The 20,298-nt window shown below is 44.1% G+C and overlaps 1 protein-coding gene across 3 annotated transcripts in view; it reads right to left on the reverse strand.

Moving 5' to 3' along the window:
- Positions 1 to 11,890: 11,890 nt before the first annotated feature.
- The window catches only part of LOC143807654 (uncharacterized), a 79,336-nt gene continuing 70,928 nt past the window's right edge, over positions 11,891 to 20,298 (reverse strand). For all 3 annotated transcript variants that reach the window (XR_013221776.1, XM_077289458.1, XM_077289457.1), the window contains one exon: positions 11,891 to 13,024. Coding sequence is in view for 2 of the 3 variants with exons in the window: in XM_077289458.1 (XP_077145573.1) it covers positions 12,705 to 13,024 (320 nt within the window). In the remaining variant the exon portion in view is untranslated. The remainder of the gene's footprint in view (positions 13,025 to 20,298) is intronic.

Raw genomic sequence — 20,298 nt, forward strand, 5'->3', positions numbered from 1 at the left:
GGGTCATTTCCGTCTGTCTGTCACGGATATTCATTGGTCGCGGCCTCCGTCTGTCATGGAATCCAAGTCGCTGATTGGTCTCGCCAGCTGCCTGTCATAGCTGCCGCGACCAATCAGCGACGGACACAGTCTGATTAGTCCCTCCCTACTCCCTGGCAGTCAGTGCCCGCTCCATACTCCCCTCCAGTCACCTCTCACTCAGGGTTAATGCCAGAGGTAACGGACCGCGTTATGCCGCAGGTAACTCACTCCGTTTCCGCCGCTATTAACCCTGTGTGACCAAGTTTTTACTATTCATGCTGCCTATGCAGCATCAATAGTAAAAAGATCTAATGTTAAAAATAATAAAAAATCATTATATACTCACCTTCCGCCGCCTTTCCCGCTCCTCGCGACGCTCCAGTGACAGCTCCATGCAAGCGGCAGGTTCCGGTGCCAAGGAAGTTATGCGGTCATGTGACCGCGACGTCATCACAGGTCCTGCGCTCATACCAACCCTGGGACCGGAAGCTGACGCGTGCACCGCACACAGGGCCAGGACTTCAACGGGCCTTTGGAGTGTGAGTATATGTTTATTTTTTATTTTAAGTCTGTATACTACGTGGCTCTGTGTTGTATACTCTGTGGCTGGGCAATATACTACGTACGTATGCATATTCTAGAATACCCGATGCGTTAGAATCGGGCCATCATCTAGTTTTTGATAACCAGCCAGACAAAACTCTCAGCTGGGGGCTCTAACCCTCAGCTGTCAGCAAGGTTGGATATCAAGAATAGAGGGTCCCCACGCCATATTTTTAAGTTATTTAAAAAAATAAACGGCATGGGATTCCCCCCATTTTTGACAACCAGCCTTGCTAAAGCTCACAGCTGGGGGCTGGTATTCTCAGGCTGGTTAGGGGCCATGGATATTGCCCCCCCCCCCCCCCCCAGCCTAAAAATAGCAGCCTGCAGCTGCCCAGAAAAGGCACATCTATTAGATGAGCCAGTTCTGGCACTTTGCCCAGCTCTTCTCACTTGCTTTGTAGCAGTGACAAGTGGAGTAATAGTTGTGGGGTTGATGTCACCAGTGAAATCAAGCCCACGACTTAGTAATGGGGAAGCGTCTATAAGACACCTATCCATTACTAATCCTATGGTTGTATGGTAAATAAAGACACAGCAAAAATAAAGTATTTTATTTGAAATAAAAACAAAAACACAGTTTAACATTTTTCTTATTACTCCTAATCCCAGCCGGGCTGAGCTGCAGTGACTTATGTGAGATCCCCGCGCTCACGGTGCTAGCGGGGATCTGATCACAGTTCAGTCTGGCTGGGAACGGAGCTCAGTGAACGGAGGTAACCCCTATGACGTCACCCCCGGTCACTGAAGCTCTGCTCCCAAGCAGCTCATTCACCAGTGGCTTTCAGCCGGGACGGTCGCATCTGTGTACCGTCCAGGTTGAAAACTGTATATCCCCCAGATATGGATTACTGCGTGGGACACAATGACGGACAGGTATCGTATATTGTTGGTTTTTTATTTTACTTTTATTACAGGAGATTGAGGGTTTCGCTTGGATTAGGCGTGGTTGTAAGTATGGTTTAATTAAAAATAATAAAGGTGTCTGTCATCTTTTTTTCAAATAAAACTATTTTGGCTGTGTCTTTATTTAACATTACAACTATAGGATTAGTAATGGACAGGCGTCTTATAGACGATTCTCCACAATTACCAAGTTTCCTAGCTCTGGTGACCCGGATGTCGTTATGACATCGGGTCACCATGGCAACAATGGGACCCCCCCCGTCACTCAGCGGGGTCTCCAATGCAAAGGCAGAGGGCTGTCAGCCCCTGCACCAGCTTCTGGAATGCTGCAATCGCAGCATTTCGGGAGAGGAGGGGGGGGGGGGGGGGGGCCGGCGGTTTAAGTGCCGGGAGCAGTCTGTGACCGCTCCTGGCACCTAGTGCCAGCTGTCAGAATCACCTGCAATTTCCCCTGTGTGTGTACTTGTAAATATCCATTCCTAATAAATCTCCTTTAACCCCTTAACGACCGCCGATACGCCTTTTAACGGCGGCCGCTAAGGGTACTTAATCCACAGCGCCGTTAATTAACGGCGCTGTGGAAAAAGTGAATAGCGCCCCCCAGAGTCGGATTTTCTCTGGGGTCTCGGTTGCCGAGGGTAGCCGAGACCCCAGAGAACATGATTCGGGGGGTTTTTACCGACCCCCGAGTTGCGATCGCCGGTAATTAACCGTTTACCGGCGGTCGCAACAAAAAAAAAAAACGCGATTTGCCGTTTAATTTCTCTGTCCTCCGATGTGATCGCACATCGGAGGACAGAGAAATGTGGTCCCCGATGGCCCCCAATAGCCCCCCAATACTTACCTACCTCCCCCGGTGCTCCTCGTGTCTCCCCATGGGCGCCGCCATCTTTTTTCCGGGAAAAAATGGCGGGCGCACGCGCAGTGCGCCCGGCACCCGGATGTTCTTTGGGGTCTCGGCTGCCGGGGGTAGCCGAGACCCCAAAGAACATGATCGGGGTCGGTTTGCACCGACCCCTGCTTTGCGATCGCCGGTAATTAACAGTTTACCGGCGACCGCAAAAAAAAAAAAAAAGCGATCAGTTATTTCTCTGTCCTCTGATGTGATCACACATCAGAGGACAGAGAAATAGGGGGATTCGGGGACCCTATCATACTCACCCGGGGTCCCTGGGTCCTCTTCTGCCAGCCGGCTTTTTCATCATGGCGGGCGCATGCGCAGTGCGCCCGCCATCTGCTGCCATCTGCCGGCCGGCAGGAGAAGACAAGTTAGGGTTAGGGTTAGAGTTAGGGTTAGAGTTAGGGTTAGAGTTAGAGTTAGGGTTAGAGTTAGGGTTAGAGTTAGGGTTAGAGTTAGGGTTAGAGTTAGGGTTAGAGTTAGGGTTAGAGTTAGGGTTAGAGTTAGGGTTAGAGTTAGGGTTAGAGTTAGGGTTAGAGTTAGGGTTAGAGTTAGGGTTAGAGTTAGGGTTAGAGTTAGGGTTAGAGTTAGGGTTAGAGTTAGGGTTAGAGTTAGGGTTAGAGTTAGGGTTAGAGTTAGGGTTAGAGTTAGGGTTAGAGTTAGGGTTAGAGTTAGGGTTAGAGTTAGGGTTAGAGTTAGGGTTAGAGTTAGGGTTAGAGTTAGGGTTAGAGTTAGGGTTAGAGTTAGGGTTAGAGTTAGGGTTAGAGTTAGGGTTAGAGTTAGGGTTAGAGTTAGGGTTAGAGTTAGGGTTAGAGTTAGGGTTAGGGTTAGAGTTAGGGTTAGAGTTAGGGTTAGAGTTAGGGTTAGAGTTAGGGTTAGAGTTAGGGTTAGAGTTAGGGTTAGAGTTAGGGTTAGAGTTAGGGTTAGAGTTAGGGTTAGAGTTAGGGTTAGAGTTAGGGTTAGAGTTAGGGTTAGAGTTAGGGTTAGAGTTAGGGTTAGAGTTAGGGTTAGAGTTAGGGTTAGAGTTAGGGTTAGAGTTAGGGTTAGAGTTAGGGTTAGAGTTAGGGTTAGAGTTAGGGTTAGAGTTAGGGTTAGAGTTAGGGTTAGAGTTAGGGTTAGAGTTAGGGTTAGAGTTAGGGTTAGAGTTAGGGTTAGAGTTAGGGTTAGAGTTAGGGTTAGAGTTAGGGTTAGAGTTAGGGTTAGAGTTAGGGTTAGAGTTAGGGTTAGAGTTAGGGTTAGAGTTAGGGTTAGAGTTAGGGTTAGAGTTAGGGTTAGAGTTAGGGTTAGAGTTAGGGTTAGAGTTAGGGTTAGAGTTAGGGTTAGAGTTAGGGTTAGAGTTAGGGTTAGAGTTAGGGTTAGAGTTAGGGTTAGAGTTAGGGTTAGAGTTAGGGTTAGAGTTAGGGTTAGAGTTAGGGTTAGAGTTAGGGTTAGAGTTAGGGTTAGAGTTAGGGTTAGAGTTAGGGTTAGAGTTAGGGTTAGAGTTAGGGTTAGAGTTAGGGTTAGAGTTAGGGTTAGAGTTAGGGTTAGAGTTAGGGTTAGAGTTAGGGTTAGAGTTAGGGTTAGAGTTAGGGTTAGAGTTAGGGTTAGAGTTAGGGTTAGAGTTAGGGTTAGAGTTAGGGTTAGAGTTAGGGTTAGAGTTAGGGTTAGAGTTAGGGTTAGAGTTAGGGTTAGAGTTAGGGTTAGAGTTAGGGTTAGAGTTAGGGTTAGAGTTAGGGTTAGAGTTAGGGTTAGAGTTAGGGTTAGAGTTAGGGTTAGAGTTAGGGTTAGAGTTAGGGTTAGAGTTAGGGTTAGAGTTAGGGTTAGAGTTAGGGTTAGAGTTAGGGTTAGAGTTAGGGTTAGAGTTAGGGTTAGAGTTAGGGTTAGAGTTAGGGTTAGAGTTAGGGTTAGAGTTAGGGTTAGAGTTAGGGTTAGAGTTAGGGTTAGAGTTAGGGTTAGAGTTAGGGTTAGAGTTAGGGTTAGAGTTAGGGTTAGAGTTAGGGTTAGAGTTAGGGTTAGAGTTAGGGTTAGAGTTAGGGTTAGAGTTAGGGTTAGAGTTAGGGTTAGAGTTAGGGTTAGAGTTAGGGTTAGAGTTAGGGTTAGAGTTAGGGTTAGAGTTAGGGTTAGAGTTAGGGTTAGAGTTAGGGTTAGAGTTAGGGTTAGAGTTAGGGTTAGAGTTAGGGTTAGAGTTAGGGTTAGAGTTAGGGTTAGAGTTAGGGTTAGAGTTAGGGTTAGAGTTAGGGTTAGAGTTAGGGTTAGAGTTAGGGTTAGAGTTAGGGTTAGAGTTAGGGTTAGAGTTAGGGTTAGAGTTAGGGTTAGAGTTAGGGTTAGAGTTAGGGTTAGAGTTAGGGTTAGAGTTAGGGTTAGAGTTAGGGTTAGAGTTAGGGTTAGAGTTAGGGTTAGAGTTAGGGTTAGAGTTAGGGTTAGAGTTAGGGTTAGAGTTAGGGTTAGAGTTAGGGTTAGAGTTAGGGTTAGAGTTAGGGTTAGAGTTAGGGTTAGAGTTAGGGTTAGAGTTAGGGTTAGAGTTAGGGTTAGAGTTAGGGTTAGAGTTAGGGTTAGAGTTAGGGTTAGAGTTAGGGTTAGAGTTAGGGTTAGAGTTAGGGTTAGAGTTAGGGTTAGAGTTAGGGTTAGAGTTAGGGTTAGAGTTAGGGTTAGAGTTAGGGTTAGAGTTAGGGTTAGAGTTAGGGTTAGAGTTAGGGTTAGAGTTAGGGTTAGAGTTAGGGTTAGAGTTAGGGTTAGAGTTAGGGTTAGAGTTAGGGTTAGAGTTAGGGTTAGAGTTAGGGTTAGAGTTAGGGTTAGAGTTAGGGTTAGAGTTAGGGTTAGAGTTAGGGTTAGAGTTAGGGTTAGAGTTAGGGTTAGAGTTAGGGTTAGAGTTAGGGTTAGAGTTAGGGTTAGAGTTAGGGTTAGAGTTAGGGTTAGAGTTAGGGTTAGAGTTAGGGTTAGAGTTAGGGTTAGAGTTAGGGTTAGAGTTAGGGTTAGAGTTAGGGTTAGAGTTAGGGTTAGAGTTAGGGTTAGAGTTAGGGTTAGAGTTAGGGTTAGAGTTAGGGTTAGAGTTAGGGTTAGAGTTAGGGTTAGAGTTAGGGTTAGAGTTAGGGTTAGAGTTAGGGTTAGAGTTAGGGTTAGAGTTAGGGTTAGAGTTAGGGTTAGAGTTAGGGTTAGAGTTAGGGTTAGAGTTAGGGTTAGAGTTAGGGTTAGAGTTAGGGTTAGAGTTAGGGTTAGAGTTAGGGTTAGAGTTAGGGTTAGAGTTAGGGTTAGAGTTAGGGTTAGAGTTAGGGTTAGAGTTAGGGTTAGAGTTAGGGTTAGAGTTAGGGTTAGAGTTAGGGTTAGAGTTAGGGTTAGAGTTAGGGTTAGAGTTAGGGTTAGAGTTAGGGTTAGAGTTAGGGTTAGAGTTAGGGTTAGAGTTAGGGTTAGAGTTAGGGTTAGAGTTAGGGTTAGAGTTAGGGTTAGAGTTAGGGTTAGAGTTAGGGTTAGAGTTAGGGTTAGAGTTAGGGTTAGAGTTAGGGTTAGAGTTAGGGTTAGAGTTAGGGTTAGAGTTAGGGTTAGAGTTAGGGTTAGAGTTAGGGTTAGAGTTAGGGTTAGAGTTAGGGTTAGAGTTAGGGTTAGAGTTAGGGTTAGAGTTAGGGTTAGAGTTAGGGTTAGAGTTAGGGTTAGAGTTAGGGTTAGAGTTAGGGTTAGAGTTAGGGTTAGAGTTAGGGTTAGAGTTAGGGTTAGAGTTAGGGTTAGAGTTAGGGTTAGAGTTAGGGTTAGAGTTAGGGTTAGAGTTAGGGTTAGAGTTAGGGTTAGAGTTAGGGTTAGAGTTAGGGTTAGAGTTAGGGTTAGAGTTAGGGTTAGAGTTAGGGTTAGAGTTAGGGTTAGAGTTAGGGTTAGAGTTAGGGTTAGAGTTAGGGTTAGAGTTAGGGTTAGAGTTAGGGTTAGAGTTAGGGTTAGAGTTAGGGTTAGAGTTAGGGTTAGAGTTAGGGTTAGAGTTAGGGTTAGAGTTAGGGTTAGAGTTAGGGTTAGAGTTAGGGTTAGAGTTAGGGTTAGAGTTAGGGTTAGAGTTAGGGTTAGAGTTAGGGTTAGAGTTAGGGTTAGAGTTAGGGTTAGAGTTAGGGTTAGAGTTAGGGTTAGAGTTAGGGTTAGAGTTAGGGTTAGAGTTAGGGTTAGAGTTAGGGTTAGAGTTAGGGTTAGAGTTAGGGTTAGAGTTAGGGTTAGAGTTAGGGTTAGAGTTAGGGTTAGAGTTAGGGTTAGAGTTAGGGTTAGAGTTAGGGTTAGAGTTAGGGTTAGAGTTAGGGTTAGAGTTAGGGTTAGAGTTAGGGTTAGAGTTAGGGTTAGAGTTAGGGTTAGAGTTAGGGTTAGAGTTAGGGTTAGAGTTAGGGTTAGAGTTAGGGTTAGAGTTAGGGTTAGAGTTAGGGTTAGAGTTAGGGTTAGAGTTAGGGTTAGAGTTAGGGTTAGAGTTAGGGTTAGAGTTAGGGTTAGAGTTAGGGTTAGAGTTAGGGTTAGAGTTAGGGTTAGAGTTAGGGTTAGAGTTAGGGTTAGAGTTAGGGTTAGAGTTAGGGTTAGAGTTAGGGTTAGAGTTAGGGTTAGAGTTAGGGTTAGAGTTAGGGTTAGAGTTAGGGTTAGAGTTAGGGTTAGAGTTAGGGTTAGAGTTAGGGTTAGAGTTAGGGTTAGAGTTAGGGTTAGAGTTAGGGTTAGAGTTAGGGTTAGAGTTAGGGTTAGAGTTAGGGTTAGAGTTAGGGTTAGAGTTAGGGTTAGAGTTAGGGTTAGAGTTAGGGTTAGAGTTAGGGTTAGAGTTAGGGTTAGAGTTAGGGTTAGAGTTAGGGTTAGAGTTAGGGTTAGAGTTAGGGTTAGAGTTAGGGTTAGAGTTAGGGTTAGAGTTAGGGTTAGAGTTAGGGTTAGAGTTAGGGTTAGAGTTAGGGTTAGAGTTAGGGTTAGAGTTAGGGTTAGAGTTAGGGTTAGAGTTAGGGTTAGAGTTAGGGTTAGAGTTAGGGTTAGAGTTAGGGTTAGAGTTAGGGTTAGAGTTAGGGTTAGAGTTAGGGTTAGAGTTAGGGTTAGAGTTAGGGTTAGAGTTAGGGTTAGAGTTAGGGTTAGAGTTAGGGTTAGAGTTAGGGTTAGAGTTAGGGTTAGAGTTAGGGTTAGAGTTAGGGTTAGAGTTAGGGTTAGAGTTAGGGTTAGGGTTAGGGTTAGGGTTAGAGTTAGGGTTAGAGTTAGGGTTAGAGTTAGGGTTAGGGTTAGAGTTAGGGTTAGAGTTAGGGTTAGAGTTAGGGTTAGAGTTAGGGTTAGAGTTAGGGTTAGAGTTAGGGTTAGAGTTAGGGTTAGAGTTAGGGTTAGAGTTAGGGTTAGAGTTAGGGTTAGAGTTAGGGTTAGAGTTAGGGTTAGAGTTAGGGTTAGAGTTAGGGTTAGAGTTAGGGTTAGAGTTAGGGTTAGAGTTAGGGTTAGAGTTAGGGTTAGAGTTAGGGTTAGAGTTAGGGTTAGAGTTAGGGTTAGAGTTAGGGTTAGAGTTAGGGTTAGAGTTAGGGTTAGAGTTAGGGTTAGAGTTAGGGTTAGAGTTAGGGTTAGAGTTAGGGTTAGAGTTAGGGTTAGAGTTAGGGTTAGAGTTAGGGTTAGAGTTAGGGTTAGAGTTAGGGTTAGAGTTAGGGTTAGGCTACTTTCACACTAACGTTTTTTGGCTTCCGTCGCAATGCGTCGTTGGAGAAAAAACGCATCCTGCAGAAGTGCTTGCAGGATGCGTTTTTTCTCCATTGGCTTGCATTAGCGACGCATTGCGACGGATTGCCACATGTCGCATCCATCGTGCGACGGATGCGTCGTGCTTCGGCGGACCGTCGACACAAAAAAAACTACATGTAACTTTTTTGTGCGACGTGTCCGCCATTTCCGACCACACATGCGTGGCCGGAACTCCGCCCCCGCCTCCCCGCACCTCACAATGGGGCAGCGGATGCGTTGAAAAAACAGCATCCGCTGCACCCGTTGTGCGGCGCTTACAACGCTAGCCTCGGTACGTCGGCCCGACACACTGCGATGGGCCGAGTACGACGCTAGTGTGAAAGTAGCCTTAGGCTTCTTTCACACTTGCGTCGGTACGGGGCGGTCGCAATGCGTCGGCCCGATGTACCGACGCACGTTGTGAAAATTGTGCACAACGTGGGCAGCGGATGCAGTTTTTCAACGCATCCGCTGCCCAGTCTATGTCCTGGGGAGGAGGGGGCAGAGTTACGGCCACGCATCCACGGAAATGGCGGACGCGACGTATAAAAAAAAGGTTACATTGAACTTTTTTTGTGACGACGGGGGCTAAAGTTATGGTTAGGGTTGGGGCTAAAGTTAGGGTTGGGGCTAAAGTTAGGGTTAGAGTTGGGATTAGGGTTTGGATTAGGGTTGGGATTAGTGTTACGTTTGGGATTAGGGTTGGGATTAGGGTTAGGGTTGGGATTAGGGGTGTGTTGGATTTAGGGATTTGATTAGGGTTATGGTTAGGGTTGAGATTAGGGCTGTTTTGGGGTTAGGGTTGTGATTATCGTTAGGGTTGTGATTAGGATTATGGATCGGGTTGAGATTAGGGTTAGGGCTGTGTTGGGGTTAGGGTTGGAGTTAGAATTGGGGGGTTTCCACTGTTTAGGTACATCAGGGGGTCTCCAAACACGACAGCCAATTTTGCGCTAAAAAAGTCAAATGGTACTCCCTCCCTTCTGAGCTCTGCCGTGCGCCCAAACAGTGGTTTACCCCCACATATGGGGCATCAGCGTACTCGGGATAAATTGGACAACAACTTTTGGGGTCCAATTTCTCCTGTTACCCTTGTGAAAATAAAAACTTGGGGGCTAAAAATCTTTTTTGTTGGAAAAAAATATATTTTTTTATTTTCACTACTCTGCATTATAAATTTCTGTGAAGCACTTGAGCTTTCAAAGTTCTCACCACATATCTAGATAAGTTCCTTGGGGGGTCTATTTTCCAAAATGGGGTCACTTGTTGGGGGTTTCTACTGTTTAGGTACATTAGTGGTCTGCAAACGCAACATAACGCCCGCAGACAATTCTATCAAAGTCTGCATTCCAAAATGACGCTCCTTCCCTTCCGAGCTCTGCCGTGCGCCCAAACAGTGGTTTACCCCCACATATGGGGTACCAGCATACTCAGGACAAATTGGACAACAACTTTTGGGGTCCAATTTCTCTTGTTACCCTTGTGAAAATAAAAACTTGGGGGCTAAAAAATCTTTATTGTTAAAAAATATATATTTTTTATTTTCACGACTCTGCATTATAAACTTCTGTGATGCACTTGGGCATTCAAAGTTCTCACTACACATCTAGATAAGTTCCATGGGGGGTCTAGTTTCCAAAATGGGGTCACTTTTGGGGGGTTTCTGCTGTTTAGGCACATCAGGGGCTCTCCAAACGCGACATGGCGTCCGATCTCAATTCCAGTCAATTTTGCATTGAAAAGTCAAATGGCGCTCCTTTGCTTCCGAGCTCAGCCATGCGCCCAAACAGTGGTTTACCCCCACATATGGGGTGTCGGCGTACTCAAGACAAATTGTACAACAGCTTCTGGGGTCCATTTTCTCCTGTTACCCTTGGTAAAATAAAAATTTGGAGGCAAAAAGATCATTTTTGTAGAAAAAATGCGATTTTTTTATTTTCACGGCTCTACGTTATAAACTTCTGTGAAGCACCTGGGGGTTTAAAGTGCTCACCACACATCTAGATAAGTTCCTTAAGGGGTCTAGTTTCCAAAATGGTGTCATATGTGGGGGGTCTCTACTGTTTAGGCACATCAGCGGCTCTCCAAACTTGACATGGCGTCCGATCTCAATTCCAGCCAATTCTACATTGAAAAAGTAAAACGACACTCCTTCTCTTCCAAGCTCTGCGGTGCGCCCAAACAGTGGTTTACCCCCATATATGGGGTATCGACGTACTCAGGAGAAATTGCACAACAACTTTTGTGGTCTAATTTCTCCTGTTACCCTTGTGGAAATAAAAATTTGGGGGCAAAAAGATCATTTTTGTAGAAAAAATGAGATTTTTTATTTTCACGGCTCTACGTTATAAACTTCTGTGAAGCACTTGGGGGTTCAAAGTGCTCACCACACATCTAGATAAGTTCCTTAAGGGGTCTAGTTTCCAAAATGGTATCACTTGTGGGGGGTTTCCACTGTTTAGGCACATCAGGGACTCTCCAAACGCGACATGGCATCCGATCTCAATTCCAGCCAATTCTGCATTGAAAAAGTCAAACGGTGCTCCTTCACTTCCAAGCTCTGCGGTGCGCCCAAACAGTGGTTTACCTCCACATATGGGGTATCGACGTACTCAGGAGAAATTGCACAACAACTTTTGTGGTCTAATTTCTCCTGTTACCCTTGTGAAAATAAGAATTTGTGGGCGAAAAAATCATTTTTGTAAAAACAAATGCGATTTTTTATTTTCACGGCTCTACGTTATAAACTTCTGTGAAGCACTTGGGGGTTCAAAGTGCTCACCACACATCTAGATAAGTTCCTTGGGGGGTCTAGTTTCCAAAATGGTGTCACTTGTGGGGGGTTTTCACTGTTTAGGCACATTAGGGGCTCTCCAAACGCGACATGGCGTCCGATCTCAATTCCAGCCAATTCTGCATTGAAACAGTCAAACGGTGCTCCTTCACTTCCAAGCTCTGCGGTGCGCCCAAACAGTGGTTTACCTCCACATATGGGGTATCGGCGTACTCAGGAAAAATTGCACAACAAAATTTGTGGTTAAATTTCTGTTTTTACACTTGTGAAAATAAAAAAAAATGGTTCTGAAGTAAAATGTTTGCAAAAAAAAGTAAAATGTTAATTTTTTTCTTCCACATTGTTTTAGTTCCTGTGAAGTACGTAAAGGGTTAATAAACTTCTTGAATGTGGTTTTGAGCAGCTTGAGGGGTGCAGTTTTTAGAATGGTGTCACACTTGGTTATTTTCTATCATATAGACCCCTCAAAATCACTTCAAAGGTGATGTGGTCCCTAAAAAAAACATGGTGTTGTAAAAATGAGAAATTGCTGGTCAAATTTTAACCCTTATAACTCCCTAACAAAAAAAAAAATTGTTTCCAAAATTGTGCTGATGTAAAGTAGACATGTGAGAAATGTTATTTATTAACTATTTTTTGTGACATATCTCTCTGATTTAAGGGCATAAAAATACAAAGTTTGAAAATTGCAAAATTTTAAAAATTTTCGCCATATTTCCATTTTTTTCATAAATAATCGCAAGTAATATCGAAGAAATGTTACCACTAACTTGAAGTACAACATGTCACGAAAAAACAATCTCAGAATCAGCGGGATCCGATAAAGCGTTCCAGAGTTATAACCTCATAAAGTGACACTGGTCAGAATTGTAAAAATTGGCTCGGTCATTAAGTACCAAATTGGCTCTGTCACTAAGGGGTTAAAGGATCCAGTAACTATTGTTGTTATCTACTCAAGAAACAGTCTACTACCGAAAACATTAAATATGAAAAAAAGAAAACACGAACCAGATAATAAAACACTTTTATGGGCATATTGTCCAGAAAGCAACCACAAAATAGAGCCAGTAGAGCTACAGAATATGGATCACATAAGCAGTGATAAACAACAGTACCACAAAGACTTGCGTCCAGTGCATACTCTTATCTATTAGGCAACTAATGCGATTTTTCATGTCTAAGCTCTTGCTGTAAACCTAAAAAGTCTCAAATGAACTAAGAAATTACAAGATAAAAACGTCACTACTGAGTCAGAAGGCTTTGTAAAACATCCACTGGGACATTGATGTGACACATGGGAATACAGTAAAAATCTGATAATCATGCATGGACAGGACCAGACTGAATCCGGATTATCAGAACATTAAATGAAAAACAAGACAAAAAGTGAAAAAATTCAGCCAGCCAGTGCTTCCAGACATCAGCTTTTAATTTGTCTTTTTGGCTCCTTTTCCACTGCTCAACTCTTGCTGTACCAAGTCTTCAGTTTCCTGCTGCTCGGTGTGTTTCATATATGTAGGACTTGGACACAAACGTGGGAGAATGTCTCAGCCATGCTGTCTTCAGCACTCTCACATACTTCCAAACTGATGACACTAACTGAAAGTACACCTTTATCTTGCATATTTAAGTAATGTAAATCTCAATTTTTTTCAATTAAAAGTAACTCATGCCTTCAATATGCCCAAAACTGGCTCTCTGGAAAGTTTAAAATCACTACTACTAGATACGGCTAAAAGACTTACACGGTGCCTACCATGACACATTCTGATTAGCGATTATTTCCAATGCGTGTATAGTCACATGTGTCATTAATGGAAGCTACAAGTCATACTCTTTCTTGGTGGCATCAGACCACAGGCCATGATGGTGTCTCTGAGAGTTATGCTTGTCATTGGGATGAATCCTTGTAGAATCTGTAGCAGCTGGATGTCCTGGTCTTTGGGAATTCTGTATGCACATCATGTAGTTAGCTAGACTGGTCAATACTGTTGAGATTTCTGAAAGTTTCTGGAAAGATTGCTGCTCTACAGCGAGAACCTTCTCATTCAGCAGAGTGTTGTCTCGATGAATGCGCTTAAGCATTCGTCCCATTTTGGCACATGATATTCTGCATGTTTTATCTGTCTTCTTTGCAGAGCCTTTAAAATAAAAGGACAAATAGTATGAATGTAAGATACACATGACGAGACAAACAGATAAGAACAATGATATCATGTCTTTTATAGGAGACGCCGCTGACTGTTGTATTTAACTATCAGAAAAAGACTGTGCAAGAGCGCTGCACTGTCTACCATTAGAGATGTCAATGACTGCTTTTATGTAACCATCAAGAAAAGGACTGAGCAGGCGGACTCCATGATCTACCAAATGCTGTATGCAACACTCAGAAAGCCTGGGCAGGCACGCTAGATTATCTACCAGCAAAGAGCTCACCAACTGCTGTATTTAACACTCAGAAATGGACTGTGGCAGCACACTATTACCTACCATCCAAGAGGTCACTGGTTGCTGTATGTAAGGCTACTTTCACACTAGCGTCGTTTGCAATACGTCACAATGCGTCGTTCAGGAGAAAAAACGCATCCTGCAAAGTTGTCTGCAGGATGCGTTATTTTCCCCATAGACTTACAATACCGACACATTGCGACGTATCGCCACACGTCGCAACCGTAGTGCAACGGTAGCGTCATGTTTTGGCGGACCGTCGGCACAAAAAAAGTTACATGCAACTTTTTTTTTGCGCGTCGTGTCCGCCATTTTCGACCGCGCATGCGCGGCCTAAACTCCGCCCCCTTCTCCCCGGACCTTACAATAGGGCAGCGGAAGCGTCGTAAGACTGCTTCCGCTGCCCACGTCGGGCATTTATTTCACAGCATACGTCGGCCCGACGCACTGCGACGGGCCCGTACCGACGCTATTATGAAAGCAGCCTAACTCTCAGAAAAAGACTGTGCGCTCACCCTCCATTATCTACAGTACAAGTAGAGACGTCACTGACTGTTGTATGTAACTCTCAGAAACTAACTTCATTCCTCCCGGCAGCATTCAAGTTTTAGTCACGCCAGCACAGCTTTAGTCACCGCTGTGTCTAGAGAGCAGTGGCTGTACCGGTCAACCCTGGCACTGACTGACAGCAGGCTCAGCATTAGCACCTGCTGTAAATCACTGCAGGGGGCGCAGGTACAGTTACTGCTCTCTATACAGAGTGGTGACTGAACCCGCGACCATGCAACCCCTGTGACCGAAACCTGAATGCTGCCGGGTGGAATAATGTTTATTTCCGCCTGGTAGTGGGGCTCAAAGTGCAGGTGCTGGGCAGGTTCAGAACCACATTTTTTCTGCGAGAGGGAGAGAGAGGGGGAGAGAGAGAGAGAGAGAGAGGCAGAGAGAGAGAGAGAGGCAGAGAGAGAGAGAGAGGCAGAGAGAGAGAGAGGCAGAGAGAGAGAGGCAGAGAGAGAGAGAGGCAGAGAGAGAGAGGCAGAGAGAGAGAGAGGCAGAGAGAGAGAGAGGCAGAGAGAGAGAGAGGCAGAGAGAGAGAGAGGCAGAGAGAGAGAGAGGCAGAGAGAGAGAGAGGCAGAGAGAGAGAGAGGCAGAGAGAGAGAGAGGCAGAGAGAGAGAGAGGCAGAGAGAGAGAGGCAGAGAGAGAGAGGCAGAGAGAGAGAGAGGCAGAGAGAGAGAGAGGCAGAGAGAGAGAGGCAGAGAGGCAGAGAGAGAGGCAGAGAGAGAGAGGCAGAGAGAGAAAGGCAGAGAGAGAGAGAAAGGCAGAGAGAGAGAGAGAAAGGCAGAGAGAGAGAGAGAAAGGCAGAGAGAGAGAGAGAAAGGCAGAGAGAGAGAGAAAGGCAGAGAGAGAGAGAAAGGCAGAGAGAGAGAGAAAGGCAGAGAGAGAGAGAAAGGCAGAGAGAGAGAGAAAGGCAGAGAGAGAGAGAAAGGCAGAGAGAGAGAGAAAGGCAGAGAGAGAGAGAAAGGCAGAGAGAGAGAGAAAGGCAGAGAGAGAGAGAAAGGCAGAGAGAGAGAGAAAGGCAGAGAGTCACACACACACACACACACACACACACACACACACAGACAGACTGTTTGTGCTTCGGGGCGGCCTGTGGACAGGTCTTTCCTTGGTTTTCTGGCTTAGAGAAGGAAGATAAGACTCTGCCTACAGTCCTGCCCTGGAACATGGGCATCTCATTAACTGAAAACTTCTAACACTGATTACACAAGAACCACAGGACAGATTTCTTCACCCCAGGTATCATTTTAATTAGTTTAACACTGCCAACCTGACAATGCCTGTAGTTTACTTCACTAGTTTAAGGTTTGCTTTAATGTGGGCCTGCATCAGTGCTGCTGATGTGGGAGCTACATTTTATTGATGACATCATGTATTCACAGATGTACTGCTCTATATTGAAAGATCAGATGCTATCATCACTCTGTGCCCTTTTCCAACAGGACAATGATCAAAAACACACATCTAAGGCCACTGTTTCTGAAGAACAGGGTGAAAATGTTCCAATTGCCAAGTATGTCTCCTTGTCTGAACCCAAACATTCATGGGGAATTCTGAAGAGACAATTTGAGCAACACTCTCCATACAGCATCCAGGACCTAAGAGGTCATTGTTTAATAGAAAAATATAGATGTTGCAATGTCGCCAGTTTGTTCACTCCATGCCTAGAAGACTTGGTGCTGTCCTTAAAGGGGGTGTCCACTAAAATGACAACTCTTCGGCTCTCGTGCAGTTGTTATGACACCCAAGTCTGGAGCCCAATCAGTGCTGGCGTCACGGTCTCAACCTTTGGACATCAAGAGGAAGTCTGGGCGCATCAGCAGCCCTGACTTCCTCTTGATGTTCGATCTGTCCGTAGGCGAGGACATTGACGCCATCGCTGATTGGGCGCCAGGTTTATGTGTCATAACCGCACGAGATCCCTGAGAACACGAGTGCCGACACCGCTGGAATGGCGTCAGCATGGGAGGAGAGTAAGCTTTTCTATTATATTGGGACATGAGCAGAGGCTATCCAAGGTGTGGACAACTTCTTTAAATATCATGAAGGTTATACAAAATACTAGATGTAGTGTTTTATGTGGGGTGTATTCATTTTTGCATCAACTAACTTGAATAAAACTCAAGATTTCGTAGTGGAAGTTATATTATCACCCTGGCTTTCATGTTATGGAATAAAAAAAAAAAAATGTTTCTGTGAAACTCGGTCTTGGAAATTTTGCTCATGTTCAGTGAGATACTGAACAATATATCTTACTTTTCGAAAAAGGGTGTAATTTACTGAGCACTATATATACATCATATGGTGTATAAGCTGTTGGGACATTCATACTGTGTAGGGGCGGCATGTGTGAAGCCATCATGAGGTATAGCCGAGACTGAGAGGGCATAGTGTATATAGGGAGCTGCGGGCACATCATACGTGTGTGTGTGTGTGTGTGTGTGTGTGTGTGTGTGTGTGTGTGTGTGTGTGTGTGTGTGTGTGTGTGTGTGTGTGTGGGTGTGTGGGTGTGTGGGTGTGTGTGTGTGTGTGGGTGTGTGCGTGTGTGCGTGTGTGTGGGTGTGTGCGTGTGTGTGTGCGCGTGCGCGTCTTTTCTGTAAGATCATCATACTATAAAGGTGGCATTTTGGGGAGCATCATACTCTTGAAGCTCCAGGGAAAGGATATTAGGATATTGTAAAAGGTGAGAACACCAAGGGGCACCAGCAGGGGCAAAATAACAGTAAGTGCCACATTACATATCCCTCTCTTAGTCTTTAAAAGCTGTGAATTATCCTATTTTATGATAGGCACAATGTGTTGTGATAAGATATATGTACACCCCTGCTCAAAAGCATTACTACAATAACGTGGCACTGGGGTAATAAGTATAAGGAAGTACAATGAGGATTCATTGTCATTACAGTGGAATGACAAGAGGCATTATTATTATTATCATCAAGCACAGTGGAGTGTCTTCATTACATAACATGGGGTCATTATTATAAGGGGTCATAAAGGAGATTATTGCTAACCCCTTCACGACATGCGTCGTACATATACTGTGAACGTCGTGTCTCCCCTTTGATGTGGGCTCCGGCGCTGAGCCCACATCTTTCCAGGCACATGTCAACTGTTTTGAACAGCTGACATGTGCCTGGACTATCCACGGGTGGAATCTCGATTCACCCACAGCTGTTAACCCATTAAATGCCGCTGTCAAACTTTGACTTCGGCATTTAACATGCCCTTCTGATAATCGTGCCGAAAATCAGCCCATCGGTGACCCCAGTCACGTGATCGCGGGTCATCGATGGCTTGACATGACAACCAGAGGTCACCTGCAGAGCGCTATTGTTGTCACTGCTATTAAAAAAATAAATAAATAAAAGAACAAAGTTTAAATCATTCCCCTTTTGCCCCATTAAATAAATAAATAAATTTAAAAAAATCAAACATGCACATATTTGGTATTACCATGTTCAGAATTGCCCGATCAATAAAAAAAGTCAGAACACCAGAATTACTTTTTTTGGTTGCCGCAACATTTAATTAAAATGCAATAACGGGTGATCAATAGATATCTGCACCAAAATGGTATCTTTCGAAATGTCAGATCAGCGCACAAAAACTAAGCCCTCACCCAACCCGACATAACAAAAACTAAGGGTTTTGGAAAATGATGCAATTTTTCTTTTTAACAAACTATGGATTTTTTTTTTTTCACCACTTAGACACAAAACATGTCTAGGTTCTTTTTTATTTATGAACTCGTAATGACCTGGAGAATCATAATGGCAGGTCAGTTTTAGCACTTGGTGAAAAGATAAAAAACCCCAAAAAACAGTTGTAGAATTGAACTTTTTTTTGCAATTACACCGCACTTGGAAAAAAACAAGCCCTCACATGGCCATATTGACGGAAAAATAAAACAATTATAGTTCTGGGAAGAAGGGGAGCGAAAAACAAACGGAAAAACGAAAAAGGGCCCGGGGTGAAGGGGTTAAAGAAAGCAGAGTGGGACATTATTTCTACATGGTGCTGGAAGCAGGCACATGGGAGCATTTTTACTATGAGGAAGCACTAAGGGCTCATTATTACTGTGCAGAGGCACAATTATTGTGTGAGGTAACAAAAGAAGGGTGCCAACTACTGCCAAGGGAAAGGGGCATTAATACAGTATAGGGCACTGGGTGTATCACGATATTGTTTGTGTAGAAGTGGTAGGATGTAAGGAGGGTGCTAAAAAGTAGCAATTCAAAGCAGTCTCATGTTTTGCAGTGTTGAGTTATGGATGGAAGAAGTGGTCATGGCGTTTTGTGCCAAATGAAAAAGAAAAAGGAAAACTAATGACTATGATCAGTTAGAACCTGCACAGTACACAGTGGCTCGCTGATTTATTCATCACCCTCTCCCTCCTTGGCTTTTTACCTACTTTCTTACATTACAACCTGCGGTTAAATATTTTTGTAATTCTATTTGTGTGTGATGCATCAGCACTAAATAGTCTATGTTGGTGAAGTGAGAAAAATATTGGCATAAATTACATTTATGGGATCAAATAACTAAAAATTGGAATGTGCATATGTATTCACCCCTTTTGTGATGAAGCCCCTAAACATTTCTGAAGCAAGCAATTACCTTTGTAAGTCCCATGCTTAGTGAAAGGAAGTCCACCTGTGTGTAATCTAAGTGTCACATGGTCTGTCAGTATACACACACTTTTTCTGAAAGGCCACTACACGATTAAAGGGAACCTGTCACCCCGTTTTTTGAAGAGGAGCTAAAAATAGCGTTAATAGGGGCAGAGCTGGGCGTTACATTAGTGTCTTTGTGTGCCTTTATTACCCACCTATGCTGCTGAAATACCTTTGTAAAGTCGCCGTTTTCTGCTGTCACTCACGCTGGTCTGGTCCTATGGGCGTGGTGACAGCGCTGTTTCTCCCCCAGGATCCTGCTCATCATTACGTTGGTGGCGTAGTGGTGTGCGCATGTCCAACAGAGAATATCCACTGCCCAGGAGATGAAAAAGAGCGCGATCTGCGCTATTCAGCCGTTTACCGGTGGGCGCGGCCATCTTTCTGTGGCCGTGCGTGCGCAGATGGAGCGCTCTGCTGCCCAGGGCTTCAGGAAAATGGCCGCCACGATCTTTATCTGCACACGCGCGGAATCCCGCGGCCATTTTCCTGAAGCCCCGGGCAGCAGAGCGCTCCATCTGCACACGCGCGGCCAACGCTATTTTTAGCTCATCTTCAAAAAACGGGGTGACAGGTTCCCTTTAAGCAAGAGGCATCACTAATATGAGCGAATGTGCTCAGATAAGGTGTTATCCGAGCATGCTCGTGTGCCAACAGAGTATCTTCAGCGTGCTTGAATACTATGTTCAAGTCGAAGTGGCCACATGCCTTGCAGCTGTTAGACATCCGCAACACATGCAGGGATTCCCTAACAAACAGTATTGGGTACAATAGGACAATGCAGGATGTGCTGTAAATTTTTTTCATAATAATTTGGGAAAGTTATGAACTGTCCTATTATGTCTGTTCTGTTCCTGATGTAATGATCTCGGCTTTTAGTTGAGATGAATCTGTGCTGCACTTTATGTATATGCTCAGTAGTGAGGCCGTGCTCTGGAGTCGGAGGTCAGGGAAATTGAAGAGTTGGGAATCATGAAGTTTGGCTTACAGACTCCACAGCCCTGGATGAAATATTGAAACATAAGTTTATTTGTAATCATCCATTACTAGGTTTTGTAGCTGATTGTCAGATACCAATCATATTTTCCTGAATACTTAAAGGGGTTTTCCCATGAAAAAAGTTAATTTTAATCAAGAGATCTTAGAATAATAATACATTTCCACAATTGGATGTGTTTAAATAAAATGTTCCTGTGCTGAGAATCTTATACATGTGCCCCTGCTTTGTACTGTATAATGGTTGTGTCTGACCGTCCAGGGACATGGTGTGATCATACCACAGCACCTGGGCGGGGGGGAGCAAAAGAGGATACAGACATTACAGCAGGGGATCACAGTTGATTCTTTTTGTGAGATAAAATATTTTCCTTCCTGTTTAACCCCCGGAGCTTTTTTCCGTTTTACATTTTTGCTCCCCTCCTTCCCAGAGCCATAACTTTATTTTTCTATCAATATGGCCATGTGAGGGCTTTTTTTTTGCGGGACGAGTTGAATTTTTGAACGACACCATTGGTTTTACCATGTCATTTACTAGAAAACAGGAAAAAAAATTCCAAGTGTGGTGAAATTGCAAAAAAGTGCAATTCCACAGTTTTTTTTTTTTTTTTTACTAAGTTCACTAAATGCTAAAACTGACCTGCCATTGTGATTCTCCAGGTCATTACGAGTTCATAGACACCGAACATGTCTAGGTTATTTTTTTTATCTAAGTGGTAAAAAAAAAAAAAAAAAAATT

The sequence above is a fragment of the Ranitomeya variabilis genome, chromosome 2 (genome assembly GCF_051348905.1).
Source record: "Ranitomeya variabilis isolate aRanVar5 chromosome 2, aRanVar5.hap1, whole genome shotgun sequence".
In the NCBI taxonomy this organism is placed as follows: Eukaryota; Metazoa; Chordata; class Amphibia; order Anura; family Dendrobatidae; genus Ranitomeya; species Ranitomeya variabilis.